General features: G+C 33.1%; 1 protein-coding gene across 2 annotated transcripts in view; it reads left to right on the top strand.

Annotated features, from left to right (window-relative positions):
* SMC5 (structural maintenance of chromosomes 5) overlaps positions 1–19,760 on the top strand; it is a 76,617-nt gene that overhangs the window by 37,668 nt on the left and 19,189 nt on the right. For both annotated transcript variants that reach the window (XM_084899485.1, XM_084899484.1), the window contains exons 9-17: positions 1,774–2,029; positions 4,357–4,511; positions 8,467–8,580; positions 11,369–11,463; positions 12,107–12,239; positions 15,175–15,348; positions 15,450–15,619; positions 17,656–17,779; positions 18,643–18,765. In XM_084899485.1, coding sequence (XP_084755611.1) covers positions 1,774–2,029; positions 4,357–4,511; positions 8,467–8,580; positions 11,369–11,463; positions 12,107–12,239; positions 15,175–15,348; positions 15,450–15,619; positions 17,656–17,779; positions 18,643–18,765 — 1,344 coding nt within the window. The remainder of the gene's footprint in view (positions 1–1,773; positions 2,030–4,356; positions 4,512–8,466; positions 8,581–11,368; positions 11,464–12,106; positions 12,240–15,174; positions 15,349–15,449; positions 15,620–17,655; positions 17,780–18,642; positions 18,766–19,760) is intronic.

Genomic DNA, 19,760 nt, shown 5'->3' with positions numbered 1-19,760 from the left:
GTTGTGTTTACTATCTTAACACTTCCAAAGCTAAGTTTTTAGGAAGAAGAAATTGATACTAACCCATTCCAACAATAGAGAATGGGTAAAATGTAGTATGTCCATATAACGACATTATGCGGGTATTAGAATTTTATTTTGCAAGGACATATAAGGATAATGAGAAATTGCTCTCAATACGTTTTTAGTCATCATTTAGTAAAACGTGTTCTATAGATAGGCAATAAAATGTAATGTGTAACTGCATTAAGATTATAGATTTTAAAAAGTATGTCTTTATTGATTTCAAAGAGGAAGAGAGAGAGAGAGAGAAACATCAGTGATGAGAGAGATCATTGATTGGTTGCCTCTTTCACCGTGCCCACCCCACCCCCCCCTTACTGGGAATCAAGCCCACAGCATGGGCATGTGCACTGAAGGAAACCGAACCCTGACCTCCTGGTTAATAGGTTGATACTTAAACTCTGAGCTATGCCAGCCAGGCAAGATTATAGAATCATTATGTTGTTTCTTTTATAATGAGAAAATAAATGTGACTTGGAAAGAAAGTAAGCTAATAGGCAAATTATGAGATGTGTTAGTCTTGTCTATCTATACTAATTAAAGAGAAATAAGTAAATTACCATCACTTTGCGACACCCACAGCCAATCAGGAGTGATTATACAAATTAACCCGACAAATACGATATGATGGCGGCCCTGGTCTCTGGGCAGCATGCCTCCTCAGGGCCTCCCTAAGGTCCTCCACACCTGTCAACCATCCTTGTACCCAGCCATACCGGCCTCAGAGGCAACCCTCTGGTGCCTGAGGTCGTAGCTCCTGGTGTCTGGTGTCTCCTGTCTCCTTCTACCCAACCCTTGCCCCGCTGCTCTGATAAACAAAACCCTAGCAGTGGAGCAGCCCCATGGGCACAGATGTGCGCCCGGAATTCGCTTGGTGCACAGTTAGTGTGCCCATGGATCCCCGGGCCAGCCAAGGGGCAGAGTGTGCAGGGCTGCCACCGCCGCAACCACTACACAGGCTGCTGGAGCGAGCCCACCATGTGCTGGCAGCCAGGGGAAGAAGGCCTATTTTTGCATGAATCTTTGTGCATTGGGCTTCTGTTTTTGATACAAAATTATATTTTATTTAATAAAGTGGGTGCTGTCTGTTTTGACAAAAATTTCACTGACAACTTATATATAGGTTTAAAAAAAAAATTTTACCCTGAATATAAGTTAACAAATTTAAACCTACAGGTTGATGTTTAAAAATCTCAGTTAATTTGAAGTGTTAGTAGAAAATAATTTTGTTGGAAGAAAATAGTTTAAAATTAAAAGGGTAAAATAATCATTTCTATTATTAACTTTATTCAAAGTATCATACTGTGTGACTTTTAATTTCAGTGTTATGATATGAATGAAGCATGTATTTACTTCCTATATTTATTTTATATATATAAATATATATAAGTATATATATTTATAGGAAGTAAATACATGCTTCCTAGATACTTGGTTGGGTTTATAAATAATTTGTTTATTCAGCAAATACTTGAGCGTTAACTATATTTTAAACACTGCTGTAGGTACTTAAGATGTATTAATGAACAAGTAAAGATATAGATAACCTGGTAAGAATAACAGTCTAATTCTAGCAGGATAACTTTTAGTGAGGAAAACAATCATGTACTTAGATTTTTTGCATTTTGAAAACTATATTACTATAAAAACCTTATAAACTAGGAGGGGGGAAAAACAATCTCCAGTACTAACTGTCTTTTGTTTTATTAGATTGAGGAACTTCAGCAGGCTTTAACAGTAAAACAAAATGCAGAGCTTGACCGACAAAGGAGAATAAGTAATACCCAAAAAATGATAGAAGATTTGCAAAATGAACTGAGGACCACAGAAAACTGTGTGAATCTTCAACCCCAGCTCGATGACATTACAAATGATCTGAGACGAGTTCAAGATGAAAAGGAATCATGCGAAAGCGAGATAATTGATAAGCTTAAAGAAAGGGAAACTCTAGAGAAGGAGAAAAAGAGTAAGTTTTATTAAATTTAGGATGAAGAGATGTTTATAAAATGGAGCTACATTTCTGATGATGGGCTTTCTTTTTTCCCTCTGACAACATGTCTTTAAATACTCAGATCTCCCTGTTGAGGAAGCTCAGCTCAATTCTTCGAACTTGGTGCCTTAATATTACCTATGGCTATCATGTGTCATGATTTGCCAATGGCTGGCCATTGTCTTCAATCAGATTATGTGAATTTATTTAATTCTCTAAAAAATGCTTTGCTTTCTTTACAGAGTCACTCGCTATTCTCATATCAAATTTAAGCTTTTTTATTCTAGCCTTCATAAACTTTCTATTTACTTTATTCCTTGAAGCCTGTCCAGTTATATCTTTTCTTTCCTTCTAAGCATGTCAAATTCGCAATAAACAAGGCATGTGGCCCTCTGGCCGGAAGTTTGACATGCTTGTGTGTAGACCATGTGGATAGATCTATAGCATTATTCAAATAGAGGATATGCATATTTGTTTTGCTATGTAAATATAAAATCCATTTTTTAAAAAGCACCCATTTTTATATATTTATCAAAGTACTCGATGTGTATAGTTAAAAAACAAAGAAAATTAGAACAGAAGGGAGGCCCAACATGTTGCTAATTTCCAGACCTCCTCTCAAGAGTAAGCACTTTTTACTATTTCAACAATTTTTTCTAATAGTTCTTAATGTATTTTCAGCATATTCTTTTTTACCATAGCTTAATTTGTCAATTTTAGACTTATTTTTATAGTTGACATTATTTCAGCTATTCCCCATTCCCCCCCTCCCCCCCCCCCCCCCATTTACCCTCCTCCACCCAACCCTGCCCCACCCTGGCCTTCACCACTTTATTGTCTGTGTTCATAGGCTATGCAAATCCTATATAATAAAAGGCTAAGGCTAATATGCAAAATGTCCCCTTGGGAGTTGGACTGCTTGCTCTGACATGCGCTGACTACGAGGGGGCAACATGGAATGAAGGAAGGCTCTGGGTGTCCAGGGGAAGGCAGGCCGTATCAGCCCTGATTGCTGGCCAGGCCTAGGGACCCTACCTGTGCATGAATTTTGTGCACTGGGTCTCTAGAGTGTGTGTGTGTGTGTGTGTGTGTGTGTGTGTGTGTGTTCTTTAGTTAATCTCTTCCTACATCCCCACCCTACTCCCCTCTGGAATCTATCTGTCCCATTCATCCATGCCTTTGGACCTATTTTGTCAGTTTATTATACTCATTAGATTTCACATATAAGTGAGATCGTGTGATATTTAGACATTGTCTTTTAATATTTTGTTACTTTAGATATAGCTTAAGCTCATAAATCCCCTCCCCATTATTGTAGTTCCTCAAATGAGATTATTATGTATTAATCATTAAAATTTATTAATATAATGAATATTTTTCTTTTTTGTCATTTAAGTTGTCGCTGTTTCTTGAATGTATACTGTAAGCTAAAAATACTAGTACTCCCATCCTTTCTTTTTACTTTCCTCCCTTCTTATATTCTAAATTCTTTAATCTGTACTCTGGTTTTTATATTGTTAAGGCTGAAAACATTTTGTTGAGAATCATAATCAAGTTTTATATGCTCTATTTAAGGGTTATCTCTTAAGTTGGAAATATTAAGTATTCATATTATTTCAATGAAACTTGTTCATAGTATTGTATTTATGGTTTAATTTCCTTTCATTGGTAGCTTTTTTAAAGGTTATAATTTACCTTTTTTTTTTTTTTTTTTAGCACCATTTTTACCATTTTCTTAGATTGAAAAACAAAACAAAACAACTTATCAGGCATTCTCGAGTTCTGGAGCCTGCCATCCTTTCTAAACTGATTGTTTTCAAGGCCTTCTGCATGGCAGTCATCTGGAATTTTTCTCAGATCCTTTTCTGTGTTGGATAAAGCTATTTCTGAATTCTATGTCTCCTGGGGTTTTTTCCTACATTATTCTCTTATTTTGTTAGAATACATCTTTAGGTAACCACCTAAGAAGGTGTACTAGAGAATTAATTTTAGAGTCTTGACATCCTAGAAAATATCTTTATTTCATTATCCCTGTTTTTCAATGTTGTATATATAATGTTAAGTTTAAAATAATTTTTCTCAGAATTTTGAATGCCTATCATTCTTTTTTATCTGACCTATTTTTATTTTTGATAGCTTAATCGCCTGTTATTCCAAGTGTTTGGAAATTTGGGAATGTTTTATTGTGGATGGGTACTTGCCAAGTGGTGTTTGTCACTTGTGGATCTAAAATGTTTTAACAGATTATTATATTAACGAAGGATTTCAGAGAAACAATATTTTGTTTTAATTTTCAATTTTAGGTGTAAATGATCAAATTGTACAATTTGACAATCTTTTGAATCAAAAGGAAGATAAGCTGAGACAGAGATATCGTGATACATACGATGCTGTTTTATGGCTGAGAAATAACAGAGACAAATTTAAGCAAGGAGTCTATGAGCCCATAATGCTCATGGTAAGAGATTTTATTTATGTAGAATCTTATTTTTTTATTGTAATCATTATAGATTTTTGTTGTTTTAAGAATTCTTAGTCTTATTTATACCCCTGGCTTTTCATTATCAGACTCGCAGCAACTGTTATGCTGCTAAATCCATGCATGGGCTTTTTAAAGGGTCCTTGATGAATACACCTGTGAACTTCTTTAGAAAGAAATATGAAAATGGCACTATATTGACTAAGAACCGTGTAAAAAGTTAGTGTGGTTGGCTGGTTCCTTCTATAATTGCTGTTCTTAGGTCATAGCAGGCAATAGATTAAATGCTGCCAAAGGGGTTGAAAACTGTTGTAAATACATGTTGATATAAGGTACCTGACAGAGGTAGACAAGAAAATCACTTGCTACAGAACCAGAGCATTATAAGGATTCTGAGAGTGAAACCAACAGTTTATTGACCTCATAAACATTTCATAGCATTTTTAAAAAAATCTTTATTATTGAAAGTATTACAAATGTTCCCTTCTCTTCCCCTCTTCTCCCCCCTCCCATTGACCCCTTCAGCCCGCCCCCGGCCCTATGTCTTTGGGTTATGCATACAAGGTCTTTGGTTGATTACTTTCCATCCACTCTCCTTCCCCAACCTTCTCTCCAAGATTCCATACTCTGTTCCATGCTTCCATTTCTCTGGATCCATTCCTTTTGATAGCTCTTATTAATGATTGTGCGTCATCAAGAATAGGATAAACTATATTTAGTAAATCATCTAATGAAGTGTGGCCATGGATTTAACAGGAAGATGTATACGTGAAATACTTTAAAAGTTTGGTCACAAAAAGTAAAAAACATTCTTTGGTAATGATAGCTGTACATAGATAATATTAAATTAAGGGTTGTTTTTGTTAGATATTTTCTTGTACTTTAGAAAAGAATGTAGTATAGATTCTTGCAGGATTCATGAAAAATTTTATTTTCCAAAACTCATGATTGCATTATACTTGATTAAAAATCATTTCATATAGTTTTAAAAATTATAACTTTTAGTATTACATTAGCAAAATTAATATGCATAATACTGTATTCTATTCTTGCTAAAATGTATATCATTTAGACTATTTTTGGCAGATCAAGAAGAGAATATCTATTTTGGACCATTGTTTTGATTGATTTGGTAAGGTCTGGGTGAAAATATGAGAAAAAATGTTCTGCCTAGCCCATGTGCCTCAGTGGTTGAGCTTTGACCCATACACCAAGACGTCTCTGGTTTGATTCCTGGTCAGGGCACATGCCCAGGTTGTGGGCTTGATCTCCAGTAGAGGGCATGCAGGAGGCAGTCGACCCATGTTGATGTTTCTCTCATCAATGTGTCTAACTCTTTCCCTCTCCCTTACTTTCTCTCTAAAATCAATAGAAAAATATTTTTTTTAAAAAGAAAAAATATTGTGATCCTTAATATAAGTTAGTCAAGTGTGATTGTCAACATATTTTTATTAAAATAATACTTTAGAACTTGATTTGATATTTTATTCTCTTTTCACTTGGTTTTTTTAATAGTGACCTATCACTATCTTGGAATTCTAGCTGGCATATATTGTAATTTTACAAATCTTTGAGATACAATGATAGACTCTGCTGTTTTACCCTTCCTGGAATAACCCTTCACCTTTTCTACTATTTCATTCCAAATGTATTCCCATACACACTTAACCCTTAATTTGGTAAAGTTCAGATTTATTATAGTTTGAAATGCAGCCATCTTCATAAGCAAGTTAACAATATGTAAACTTAAAATTTTAGTCATATAACTTGTCAATTAGCAATCAGTTTTCATGACTTATTTCTAACAATTTCAATATCGAATTGGAGAAATGTGAGGAAAATGTTTTTACACTTATATTCCTCAGTAGTGTTTATAATAGCAGAATGAACAGGCAAAAGAACAAAGTTTTCAAAGATATTGTTAGTATGTAAATTACTCTAGGTCCTTATATTGGAATATTGTGCGGCCATTAAAAATGTTGCTGTTGGCTCTATTTATATAAAAGGACATTTGTGACATGTTAATGAATTATTAAAAAGATTACAGAATAGGATGTTTAGAAAGATTTCATTTTTAAAAATTGTCAAACAGAATGCTGTCATTAACCACCAGATCATCTTGGAGTGCTACATACACTTCCTATGTCTACCTGTCTTACTACTGTGACTAAGAAAATGTGGCTTTGGAGAACTTTACCAAATATTTTCTTCACCAATCTTATGAAAAGGAGCAGGCTAAGAAACTGATAAGCTGCAGAGCCAACAAAGTGGCCAAATCTTCCTTCTGGATATCAGGAAACCAGACCATGATTGCAGTGAGAGTATGCATTACACTTGAAAAAATGCAAATCAGTCTCTACTGGAAGTGAACAAACTGGCCAGTCAATAACCTCCCCTCCCTACTTCTGTGACTTCCTTTAGAAGTATTACCTAAATTAGCAAGTGAAACCCATCACAGATTTGAATGACCATGTAACCAACTTACATAAGAAGAGGGCTCCAGAATCTGACATATCAGAGTATCTCTGACAAGTACACCCTGGGAGAGAATGATGATAAGAGCTAAGTTCCAGGTGGCTTATTCATAGCTATAAAAAAATATATTTCTACTTCCTATAGTCATATTGGGGTTACTTTTGCATATTCTTTCTATAAGTTGGATCAAATATCCACATTTTCTTTCAATTGTGCTATTCCTTCCAATAAAGTAATTTGGTGCCCTCCTACCCCCCCCCCCCCCAAAAAAAATGTGAATAGATACTAAATGTTTATAGTGTTTATGTCCAGGTAATAGTATTTTATGTGGTTTTCATTTTATTTTGTTTGATTGTCTATCTTTCTCCATTTTTCTATACTGATTGATATTCTGTAATTTAAAATAGAGAGTGATATTGGACAGCATTTATGTAACAAGTGCTGCACTAATTGTTTTCATTGTATCTCTCTTAATTCACATTTATTTCTATGAAGTATAGACTGATTTGCTTCACCCATTTATAGGATGAAATAAGTTTTCAGAGATTTTAGTTCAAGGTTACATAAAGGATTTGAAGTGACATCTGTTTGACCCCAGAGCCCTGGCTTTTAACTAGTGTGCTGCATTTTATATTTTTATAATTTTTTTTTTTTTTCAAGAAAGCTGATTTCCATCTGCTGGAGCTAATCTCTTCCTTTAAATTTCCTAGAGAGCATTTTTATATACCTCTGCTATGGAAATTTATTGTACTGTGCTTTCTATCATATTGATCATTTGTGGTAAATAATAGGTGGAACTCTTGAAAATCTTTCCTGACCTATCTTTGTATCATCAAATACCTTTAAGCCTCAGCATGCAGAAATGTCTAATTAGCTGGTATTTTTAAGTAAATCGTTGTTTTTATGCTTTAGTGGCAAACTACTCTAGTGATACGAGCCTTGGGTTTCTCCTAAAGACACTAATAGTACAATTCATAGCTAGTTTTTTCCATTCATTTCATAATTTTATTCAGGTATTTGTGTTTTTGTACCAGTTAGTTATTGCCATGTATAATATTAATTCCTCTTAAAGATTAAGAAGAAAAACGTTTGGGGACAGATGAGAAATGTTTTTACTTACAGGTCACAATCTAAGACTTACAGTATTTTCAATGAGTTGACCAGAAAGGAACTTTATTATTACATAATACCAAAACTACTATGCATCAGGTACTATTCAAGTCTTAGCTCTCATTTTATGATGTATTGGATGTTTCTGGGTAATAGTTTAGATTAAGTAAATGTTTTGTAATGTTGACCCTTCAATACCAAGTTGTTTTGTTTTTTTGTGTTTTTTTGTTTTTTGGTCTCCCTTTTTCTCGGCTATCAAATTTAATTTGATTAAATCTACATTAAATATGATTTCTAGTACTCTGTTTGAATTTCAAGAAAATCAACTTATTTTTTCTGTTTTCTTTAGATCAATATGAAAGATAATAAAAATGCCAAATATATTGAAAACCATATTCCATCAAATGACTTGAGAGCCTTTGTATTTGAGAGTCAAGAAGATATGGAGATTTTCCTCAAAGAGGCAAGTATAAACTATCATATTTTGACTCACTTGGCACTTCGTTAATTTTAAAATTCAAACTAGAGCAAAAAGTGATAGTGACTAATTTTACCAGCTGTAACTCTAGTGTTAGCTACTCTTTTAATAACTTCTGTCCTATCTATGTTGTTATTGGAAAATGAATATGTTTTATAAGAGGAAAAACAGCCTATACTCCCCTCTGTAACATACAATTTTAAAATTAACATTTGAAATTAATATGAATAGTAATTCTGTGACATTGTCTAAAAATATAGAAACATCATAATGATGGACTTTTGGTCTTAAACATCCTTTTGGGAACTATATTAGAATGAACTTAGTTTATCTTTGGATGGGAAAGAAATATGTTGTTGTTGTTTGATATAAATTAATCTTCAAAAAAGGAGAATCCTGTAACTGGCTAGAAAACACCACTAACCAAGAATCTAAGCCACTGAAAGGTAGCTTAGATTAGGAGTTAAGAACATAAACTGCAGGCCGACACTTTATTCACTGAGCCAAACCAGTTAGGGCTTTTATGTATTTTTAATTGTGAAATTTGTTGCATGAACTAGAGTACATTTCCCATCTTTTTAGTAACTTATAAACCATCTTCACAGTTTTTGCCATTTCATATACTACTGTGCACTACCATCCCATGTAGTGCTATTTTTTTTTTTTTTTTTAAAGATTTCTCTCTTTAATTTCAAGAAAGGGGAGAGAGAGAAACATCCGTGTGAGATCAAGACATCTTGCACACTCCATGCATGGGATGATGCCCACTGGCCAGAGCAAACTATACTATTATTTAATTTTTTATTTAAATCATTTCACTTTTAAAAAATATACATATTATTGATTTTTAGAGAGATAGGAAGGGAGAGAGAGAGAAAAACATTGATGTGAGAACAAGACATTGATCAGCTGCCTCCTCCATGCCCTCTACTGGGATTGAACCTGCAACCTGGACATGTGCTTTGACGGAATCAAACCGACACCCTTTTCAGTGCTTGCAACAACATCCAACCAACTAACTCATACTAGCCAAGGCTAAATCACTTCACTTTTTTATTACTCAAACAAAATATTCTGAAAGGGAGTTTAATATTACTGCAAAATTAGAAAACAGTTTGTACAACAATAAAGATAAAAACAATGTTACATATGTACTGTTCCTTATTAGAAGCGGAGAACATAATTCTTTTTTTAAAAGGGAGGAAGAGATAACGAATTATATACAGCAGTTTTTTTCCTGTGATTAGAAATATTGAAAGAGAATTGAAAGGGAAATTATTTTCTCATTGTAGAATTCTTTTATTTAGAGTAACCACTAAAGCAATATATTTTACAAACATAAATGAGAATCAGTATTGTTTAATCTATACCTCCTATTTTTCTTCAAACTTACAGAAAATATGCAAGAGTATACATGGAAATTCTGTATATCTTTTACCCAGATTCACTAATTATTTGCATTTTCCCTATTTGCTTTATTTCTCCATTGCTATATAGTCAGTTTTGCTATAACCCAATACATTCCTAAAAATCATTTTGCTAGCTAGGCAAAATTATACAATAGAAATCCATCGGGCCTTTGGGGAGAAAAATGACAGCATAGTTACACATTTAAGATTGTCAAGAAATGTACAAATACAATAAATATGGTACTTTGTTTTTAGAAAGACCTGAAGTTAGCTTGTGGAAGGAGGCATTGGAAGGGTTCAGTTTGTGAATTGTGTAGTGGGTCTAACAATTGAAAATGCTTATCTAAAGTTGGATAGTACGCTGCAACACCACATGTAGTTGGATAGTGCTCATAATACATGTGGTGGCCGAGGTAGCTGGTAGATGTTTGAGAGGAGTGTGTGTGTTTCTGTATTTGTGCACAAATTACATGTGTTTCTCAGCAGCTAGGTTGAGTTGGGTGCAGTTTTCTGCATTCACCTAGAGCAGTGGTTGTCAAACTGCGGCCGCTCTGTTGACTGAGTTTGCCACTGGGATAGGGGCTTAATTACAAGGAACAACAACAGCCTGTAATTATTGAGGTTGAGAGTCTAGAGAAAAGCCTCATTTTTTTGTAGATGGAATTGCATGTAAGCAAATGTGAAATCCGTGTATTTCTTAAATTGTCTCTTAATATATCAATTGCTCGGAACAAATTTGTCTTCCAAACAAGTATTCTACAAAACTATTTTTCTCCTTGTAATTATGTATGTGGAAATACTTTGAGACTATGTTGTATCCTATTCTTCTCTTCATGAAACTAAGTTTAAGCATCATTGATTCTGCCCTAGCTGGTTTAGCTCAGTAGATAGAATGTCAGCCTGCAGAATGAAGGATCTGGTTCCGATCAAGGGTACATGCCCTGGTTGCGGGCTCGATCCCCAGTAGGGGGCATGCAGGAGGCAGCCATTCAGTGATTCTCTCTCATTGATTTTCCTACCTCTCTCCTCCTCTTTGAAATCAATAAAAAAAATATTTAATTAAAAAAAAAGATTATGCTGGTATCATAAAATGACTTGGGAAATTGTCCTCCTATTTGAGAGTTCTGGTATTAATGCTTTTTTAACTGTCTCATAGAATTTAAAAATTTATAAAAGGAATGGACTCTGTAAAAACACATAATTACAATATCACTAAAATTTTTTTCTTATAAGTACCATTAAATACCTGTCAATGTTCAAATTTCTGATCATCTCATGAATGCCGGTAGGAATACGTTAAACTTTAAAAATTATTTTGATTGAGCATAGATGGTTATTAAAATATTTTCCTTTTTTATATTCAGGTTCGTGACAATAAGAAATTAAGAGTGAATGCTGTTATTGCTCCCAGGAATTCATATGCAGACAGAGCACCTTCAAGATCTTTAAATGAACTAAAGTAAGTCTTGAAAATATTGATAGAACTAACCTGTACCTTTTAAATATTTAGAACTAACCTATACCTTTTAAATATTTAGTAATCATTTATCTCTTTAATATATTTTAATTATCTTTTTGTCACATGTTTGTTATAGGCTGTATTATTTTACTTTAGGATCTTTACTTAAGTCTAAAATAAAGAAAAATCCAGGAACAGTGTATGGTATAGTTAATATATAATGATGATGTTTTAAATCATTGGAATAATATTGGATTATTTAATTAAAAATACCAAAATGTTTGGTTAATTATTGGGAAAATAAAGTGATAAAACATCACTTAGTCCTTTGGAAATTATTTTTGATTAAGTGGAAAAATTGCAATTATAAAACAGCAATAAGTAAATATTTTAATTCTGAATGATGTAAGTAGACACTCTATAAAATCACTGGAAGAAATGTCAAAAAAACAGATTAATAGTTTATAATCATAAATATACAAAAATTAAACCTTGACAAGAAATAAATCTCAATATTAACCACTTAAGTGATTTTCAAATATACAAAGAAAAGACTCTTGTTTTATTTATTGGCTACTTGTCAATCAGATTTTTTTAAATGACATTTTAAGAAGAAAAATCTAATAGGTGTTTTTTCTTTCAGACAATATGGATTTTTCTCTTACTTACGAGAGTTATTTGATGCACCTGCTCCTGTCATGAGTTACCTTTGCAGCCAATATCATATTCATGAAGTTCCTGTAGGAACTGAAAGAACCAGAGAAAGAATTGAACGGGTAAGAAAGTACTAAATCAGTAGTTTTATTAAATTTTCTTAGCTTACACTCAAGGAAAAAATGCAAGAAATTTAAAGAAACTTGATCATTCTGTTATTTTTAACCACACAGAAATTTCTTTGTATTTTTAACATAACATAAAACAGTGACTATTGCCTAATACTTTATGACAGGAGGGTCATTAAGTTAAAGCCTGAAAGAAATAGCTGGCATTCTTACCTTATTCTGAAAGAAATAGCTGGCATTCTTACCTTATTCTATTCTGCCTTGCTTGATGACACATTACATTAATGATTTAATAATTTAGATTCTTGTATTCTGGATTATCTTTCAGACAAATTATACTTCAGGATGGTAGGCTTTGATATAGTAAAACCTTTCTGTCTTGAAGCTTCCACTAAAGATTACCTCATATATCAATGACCTGACCATCCTTACTTAATAGTCTCATTTTCCTGGCTTATTGTAGTACTTGGGCTTTTTTTTTTTAATTCATTGGATTCTTTTTTTCTTTCTTTTAAATTTATTTTTCCATTACAGTTGACATTCAGTATTGTTACTGTGTACAACATAGTGGACATAGTGGTTGGATTTTTATAAAACTTACAACAAAGTGATCCCCCTGATAAGCCATACTTTTTTTTCCCCCTATAATTCTTTATTGTTTAAAGTATTACATATGCGCCCCCCGCCTTTCTCCCCCATTGACCACCCCACCCCTCCAAGCCTCAAGCACCCTGTTGTCTGTGGTCATGGGTTATGCATATATTCATACAAGGTTTTTGGTTGATTATCTCCCATCCTCCCCACCTTCCAGCTTAAAAATTGCAATTTTATTTATTTGGGTAACATTGGTTAATAAGATCATACAGGTTTCTCAAGGAACTCTTAGTTTCTATATTCTGCTAACACGGCTTAGAATTGTCTTCTTACAAGTTAATTCTAAGAATCCAAACCACATTTGTTGTTTGTATCACAGGCAAAAACAGGGAACTAAAACAAGTCTTTCCATAACACCAAATTGCTCTATTAATACCACTTGTAAGCATCTAGGACCCAATTACAGACCTACTGTTACTTATGATATTGACTTTATTAGAAAGTGTGTTTAAAATTTTTTAACAACTGGTTTACAATTATTCCGGTATAGCTCTGTGGTCTTAATTCTGTGATGTTTAGAAAAAAGAACAAGACCATATTCATAGACCAAACCAATTTCTGTCATAACTTTAGGTATAAGTAGGGCTGTCTGAAGGTGAGGGTAGCTTTACTATTGCAAAAAGACTACAGAAAATTTGGTAAGGGCTATTAGTTTTACTTGGGAAATCCATTTACTTTTGAACAGTGCTTCATGTTGAATTAGTTTCATGTACTTTAAGGCACCCAGAGAGCTGTTTTATTAGAGAAACAGCATTGGAATTCACATAATTTACATTTAAAAGTAAAATTAATTCATAATAAGTCATATTTCCCTTCATCTCTTTTCAGATATTTTTTCTTAACCTCTATTTTTATATAAGTGATGGTAATAAGTGATGGTATTTTTAAAACACAATGAGTGTTTCTTACACTGTATTGTTTCATTGTCCAACTTGGTGCTATATTGTAGATAAATACCTATAAATTATGATGAGATGCTTCTCAGACATGTGCATATACTGTAAAGTCCCTGATATTATTTTGGCTGTCTTTTAGAAAATATAAACTTTTGTTGAGGAAAAGCTTATCTTTATATCTGCAATCATATCTAGATAATGACAACATCAGCTATATTTCTTCCTTAGACTAACAATACATTTTTAATGTAAGTTTTACATTATTATTGAATTCTAACATTTTAGTCTAACAATGATTATAACCTATTTATGGGATTGTTTTCAGTTTCCAAGACTTTCCCCTTCGGTTAAATTTTCTGCTGATGCTCTTGTTGTCCTTTTTGGTGGGAATGCCTTTCCCTCACCAAATGCCTTTTCCTCTCAGTTCAAACCCATTTAAAATTTATTTTCCTGAAACTGCCTGTTCTAGGCTTTCCCTTCATTCCAAATTATTCAGCATTTAGGGATGCCAATTTATAAAATTTAGGGTGCTTAAATATGTCTTCACTTAGACTATAAACTTCTGTAGAGAAGCCATAATAGTATTGGTAATGAATCTTTAGAGATTAGAAAGAAACTATATAACAGCAATTTATTTTATTTTTTAAAAAATACATTTTATTGATTTTTTTTTTACAGAGAGGGATAGAGAATTAGAAACATCGATCAGCTGCCTCTTGCACACCCCCTACTGGGGATGTGCCCGCAGCCAAGGTACATGCCCTTGATCGGAATCGAACCTGGGACCTTTCAGTCCACAGGCCAACGCTCTATCCACTGAGCCAAACTGGTTTTGGCAGCAATTTATTCTTTATTCTACTCCTTGAATAAGTTCTTGAGAAAAAAAGATACCCAGATACCCCTAAAATGTAAAAATAAAGTCTCAATGTGAAATCCTTAAAAAATGTTTCCCTTAAGTATTCTCTCAAATATATAGGAATTGAATATAAGATTATGTATTTTAGAACAGTATAACTGAGGGGAAGGAAGAGTAAGTGACTTACCTGAAATAACAGTTCAATGTATGGACACCTAGGTCCTGATATCTTTTCGTAGATACAATAAAGCTCCAAAAGTACACTTAGTTGGGAGAGATTGTACAGCAAAGTAGAATTTAGCTAGCTTTGCTAATTGTTTTGTTTTCTCCTAATTTTCTTAATGTCATCTAAAATAACATAAAATGTATCAGCTACCTTTTTAGAGATATTGTTGGATAAATTTTTTAAAAACTATACTATATTTTGATCTTCTAAAATTCATTTGATATATATTTTTAATTCTTTGGACCTTTTAAATATATCAATTATTAGATGTGCACTGATACTTATTTTACATTGTAGGTAATACAAGAAACCCGATTAAAACAAATGTATACAGCAGAAGAAAAGTATGTGGTGAAAACTTCTTTTTATTCAAATAAAGTTATTTCTAGTAACACATCCCTAAAAGTAGCCCAGTTTCTCACAGTCACTGTGGATCTAGAGCAAAGAAGACACCTAGAAGAACATCTAAAGGTTTGTGTGTTTTTTAATTTATTAGAAAAAAATATTAACTGGATTTATAATACTTTAACGAGGGCTCTTTAAAATATATTACAATTTTTAATATCCCATAGGAAATTAATAGAAAATTGCAAGCAGTGGAATCAGGGTTGATTGCTTTGCGTGAGAAGAGCAAACATCTAGAGCACAAAGATAATGAACTCAGACAACGAAAGAAGGAGCTTCTTGAAAGAAAAAACAAGAAAAGACAACTGGAACAAAAAATTAGTTCCAAACTAGGAAGGTATTTTGTATCCAGTTTCATGGGGTGTGGCCAGAGGCCCAAAGCAGAATGAGATATTATTAGTTTACCTTGGAATGACACCATAATTCTCTCAAGAACATTTTATAATTTCTTTCTAAAACTTTAATACTACTACCAGGGGAAATGAATATTGGCTTTTAGTTTCAACGTTTTCCCCATATCTTACTCATAGTTCACCTTTTTTTGTTTTGTTTTATGCTTCTTGCCTATAGAATAAAGATATAGGTATAGGTATTAATGACATAATCAGCCTTTAATAATAAATGATAGCTCATTGGCTTGAGTAAGATGTAAGTTTAACTTGACCTAATATAATATAGTATGTGTCTAAACACATTCGGAAATTGAATCATATTTGAGATGCATTAAGAAAAAAATTTTTTAAGCAAACAAGTATTAACTTTTATTTTAAAAGTTAATTACGTACCTTGGTTGCTTAAGGTAAGATCTTTTTAGTCTTAACTGCTTAGAAATTTTTTTTTTTTTTTTTTACTTTAAGCTTTTTTTCAACTTTAACCCTTCACTTCATTCAAGCACCTGCAAACTCTTAACCTTTACTCTGCAGCTGCTATATTGAGCTGTTGTATTGTCTAAAAAAGTTTCTCCTCATAAAGTAATGTTGATTTTTATAGTGAAATGACCTTTCATACGTACAGTTATGCACTTAGGAATACTTCAGTGGTGGCCTGACTACTTGCTTCAGTACCTCCACAATACTGTAGTTAAATTTCTCTTTTTATGTCCTTACCCCCATGTAAGAGTGATTTTCTGCCATTACTGCCATTACATGAAATTTACTTAAATACTACTTTCCCTTTGACTGGCTTTCAAGTTTTTCTAAATCTTGTTTCACTCTACCCATTCCAACTCATCACCCTCCCCATGTACCATTTAGGATACTTTATAACTCCACTGTACTAGTTTAGTCTTGCTTATTATTGCTTCCATCTTTTGTTCTTGCTTTATTTCCTAATGGCAACAGAGCGTAGTGGAAAGAATTTAAACTTGGGTGCATATCATACCACTTCATATCTGTGATCTTAGGTAACTTAACTTCTGAGCCTTATTTTCTTCATCTTAAAGAGCAAAGTATTAATTTTCAGTATTGTTGTATTAGGTTTTTATTATGGGGCTTGGGGCTTTTAAAAATATATTTTTTAAGTTATTTTCAGAGAGGAAGGGAAAGGGAGAGAGAAACATCAATGATACGAGAGAATCATTGATTGGCTGCCTCTGCATGTCTCCTACAGGGATTGAGCCTACATCCCAGGCTTGTGCCCTGACTTGGAATTGAACTGTGACCTCCTGGTTCATAGGTCAACACACAACCACTGAGCCATGGGGTGTGTTGTTGTTTTTTTAACCTATTAAGCAAGTCCCCCATCAGCACCATCATCCAGTTAAGTTCCTTAAGGGGAGGGAGGAGAGTGTGTTTATACTCTTGTTTTTGTTTATAAACACAAATATATATCAATTGGTTATGAGCCAGGCACTATACTAAGTGTGTTACATAGTTTACATCTTCACCACAGTCCTGAAGGAGGGGTTCTCTTATGATTTTTAATTTTTAGGTGAAGAAACTGAAGTCCAGAAGACTAACTTGTCAAGTTATGCAGCAAGGAGCAAATTCAGATCATCCATATTTGTAACTCCAGACCCTATACCATGTTAGCACTAGCATTAATTGCCTAGATAGATTACACTGGGCACATAATACGGGGTGTGGTAAAAGTAAGTTTATAGTTGTGAGTACACAAAATATTTATTATTGAATTATTTATTATTGCATTATTTTCCATACAAACAACTGTAAACCTGCTTTTGCCTTACCCTATACATATCTCAACAAATACTTTTTGATCCTGCATAGTTGCATAAAATGATTGTTTAATCTAGAAGCTAGTTTAGACATCTGGGTAGCATTGCTAAATAGCTCATAAAACAGCAGGGAACCAAGGATTTGGGCTCCATCCTGTGTAGAACTGATTTCTACATTATATGTTTCATCATTACAGTTTAAAGCTGATGGAGCAGGATACTTGCAATCTTGAAGAGGAAGAGCGAAAAGCAAATACCAAAATCAAAGAAATAAATGTTCAAAAAGCAAAACTTGTTACCGAGTTAACAAACCTAATAAAGGTAAGGCATTTTTTTTTTTTAAATTAGGTAGATAAGACAAGTTATTGTAGTTAAATCTTATAGATTTTTAACTTTGTTACTTGACATTTTTATTATCTATAATAATATAAGCATAATATGCTAATTAGACCAAATGAAGCCAGGGCTTCAAAGGAAGTCCGGATCCTTGGCAAAGGAAGGCCTACTCTTGCATGAATTTCGTGCATTGAGCCTCTACCATGTTTCCCTGAAAATAAGACATCCTCCAAAGATAAGGCCCCCTAGGCTAAACATGAGAGATTTGGTCCACTGATTCTGAAAGAAATGGAGTCACAAGAAATTCACCAGGAAATTCAGGAATTGGGTTGTTATAATGATGTTCCAGAAGATGATGACATGATTGTCATTGAATAAATGAGTAAATTCTTGATACTGTAGGATTCACAGTTTGTCTGGTTTGTGTTGACAGCTACCGTACTACGGTACCGTATACAGGTAATAAATTTCCTTTACTTTCATTTAACAATAAATGTGTACCGTATTCTTCTTCATGGAAAAATAAGACATCCCCTGAAAATAAGACCTAGCGCATCTTTGGGAGCAAAAATTAATATAAGACACTGTCTTATTTTCGGGGAAACAGGGTAGTAAGATAATAAATTGGTTAAAAGCACTCACTAGGCTAAATTATAAATACACAGAAAAGTTTTAAAAGTGCTCTTTTAAGAAAGTTACAAAAAGTTCTCTTTTAAGAAATAGTTACAAAAATAAGTTATAAACCATAAAAATTTTCACCTGTGACTTTCTCACTTATTTTTGTAATGTTACAATTAAGAAAATACATTAAAAAAACAAATTAAACCTTTATGGGTTTTTGTTCCTAGATTTGCACTTCTTTGCATATACAAAAAGTAGATTTAGTTCTTCAAAATACTACAGTGATCTCCGAGAAGAACAAATTAGAATCAGATTATATGGCTGCATCATCACAACTACGTGTCAAAGAGGTAAAATTTTTGCTTACATTTTTTTATTTTTTATTTTGGGGTTCTAGCCTCAGATCAGTTTGAAACAATATATGTCAATATATCCAGTATGTAGTTTGTGTTCTGTTTAATTTACAAACTTAATGCATTCTACTGCTATGGAAGCAATATTTGAAATACTTTATACTATGCATTTGTTAATTTGATGGTGGTGATATTCATAAAAGAGAAATCAGAATATCTGATTTGGTTCCTTGAAAACTAAAGCCCTCTGTCTGCTTTCTTATTAACCCATAAATTATAGTCATGACTATAGTAGCTTTAATTACCATTTGCACATTTCACAGTATACTGCAGATGAGTTCTAATTAACAGTAAGTAATGTTGTATAGTCGTGGCAGTTTAATCTTCTGTGAAATGATAAAAATTGAAATAGTGTGCAGGGGAGGAGGAAATATGATATACTAAGTTAATATACAAGACAAAGAAAGGCTGGCCACAAAATGGTAGTGACCTAGCATAGTTTTTGAGTCTCTACTTGCTAAGTGCCAGTAGTACTCTTTCCAATTAAAAATTGTCTATGGGCATTGCTAGATGTACCCTGGGGAGGAAGAATGTCCCCATTTCAGAACAACTGCTGTAAAACTGTTTCCAGAAAGTACAGTGAATTTAGCAAGGTTGCAAAATTGAAGTTCAATATATAAAAATCAGTTATGGCTCCATATATTAGCAATGAGTAATTGGAAATTATAATTTAAAAAGTACTGTATATAATCACACCAAAAATATGAAATATTTAGGGACATATTTACAAGACCTGTACAGTGAACACTATAAAACTTTGCTGACAGAAGTTAAAATAGTAATTAATAGAGCAGTTGATTCTATTCATAGATCAGACATTTGGGATTTGTTCAAATCTTGATTCTCCCCTAAATCTATAGATTGGTTAAAATTCCCAGCAGGGTTTTTAGTTTTTAGAAAATTGCAAACTCATTCTAAAATATAATGGACTT

The sequence above is a fragment of the Pipistrellus hanaki genome (genome assembly GCF_964339955.1).
Source record: "Pipistrellus hanaki genome assembly, chromosome: 11".
Classification (NCBI taxonomy): domain Eukaryota; kingdom Metazoa; phylum Chordata; class Mammalia; order Chiroptera; family Vespertilionidae; genus Pipistrellus; species Pipistrellus hanaki.
The sequence above is the reverse complement of the archived record's forward strand: the minus strand, read 5'-3'. Positions and strand labels throughout refer to the sequence as shown.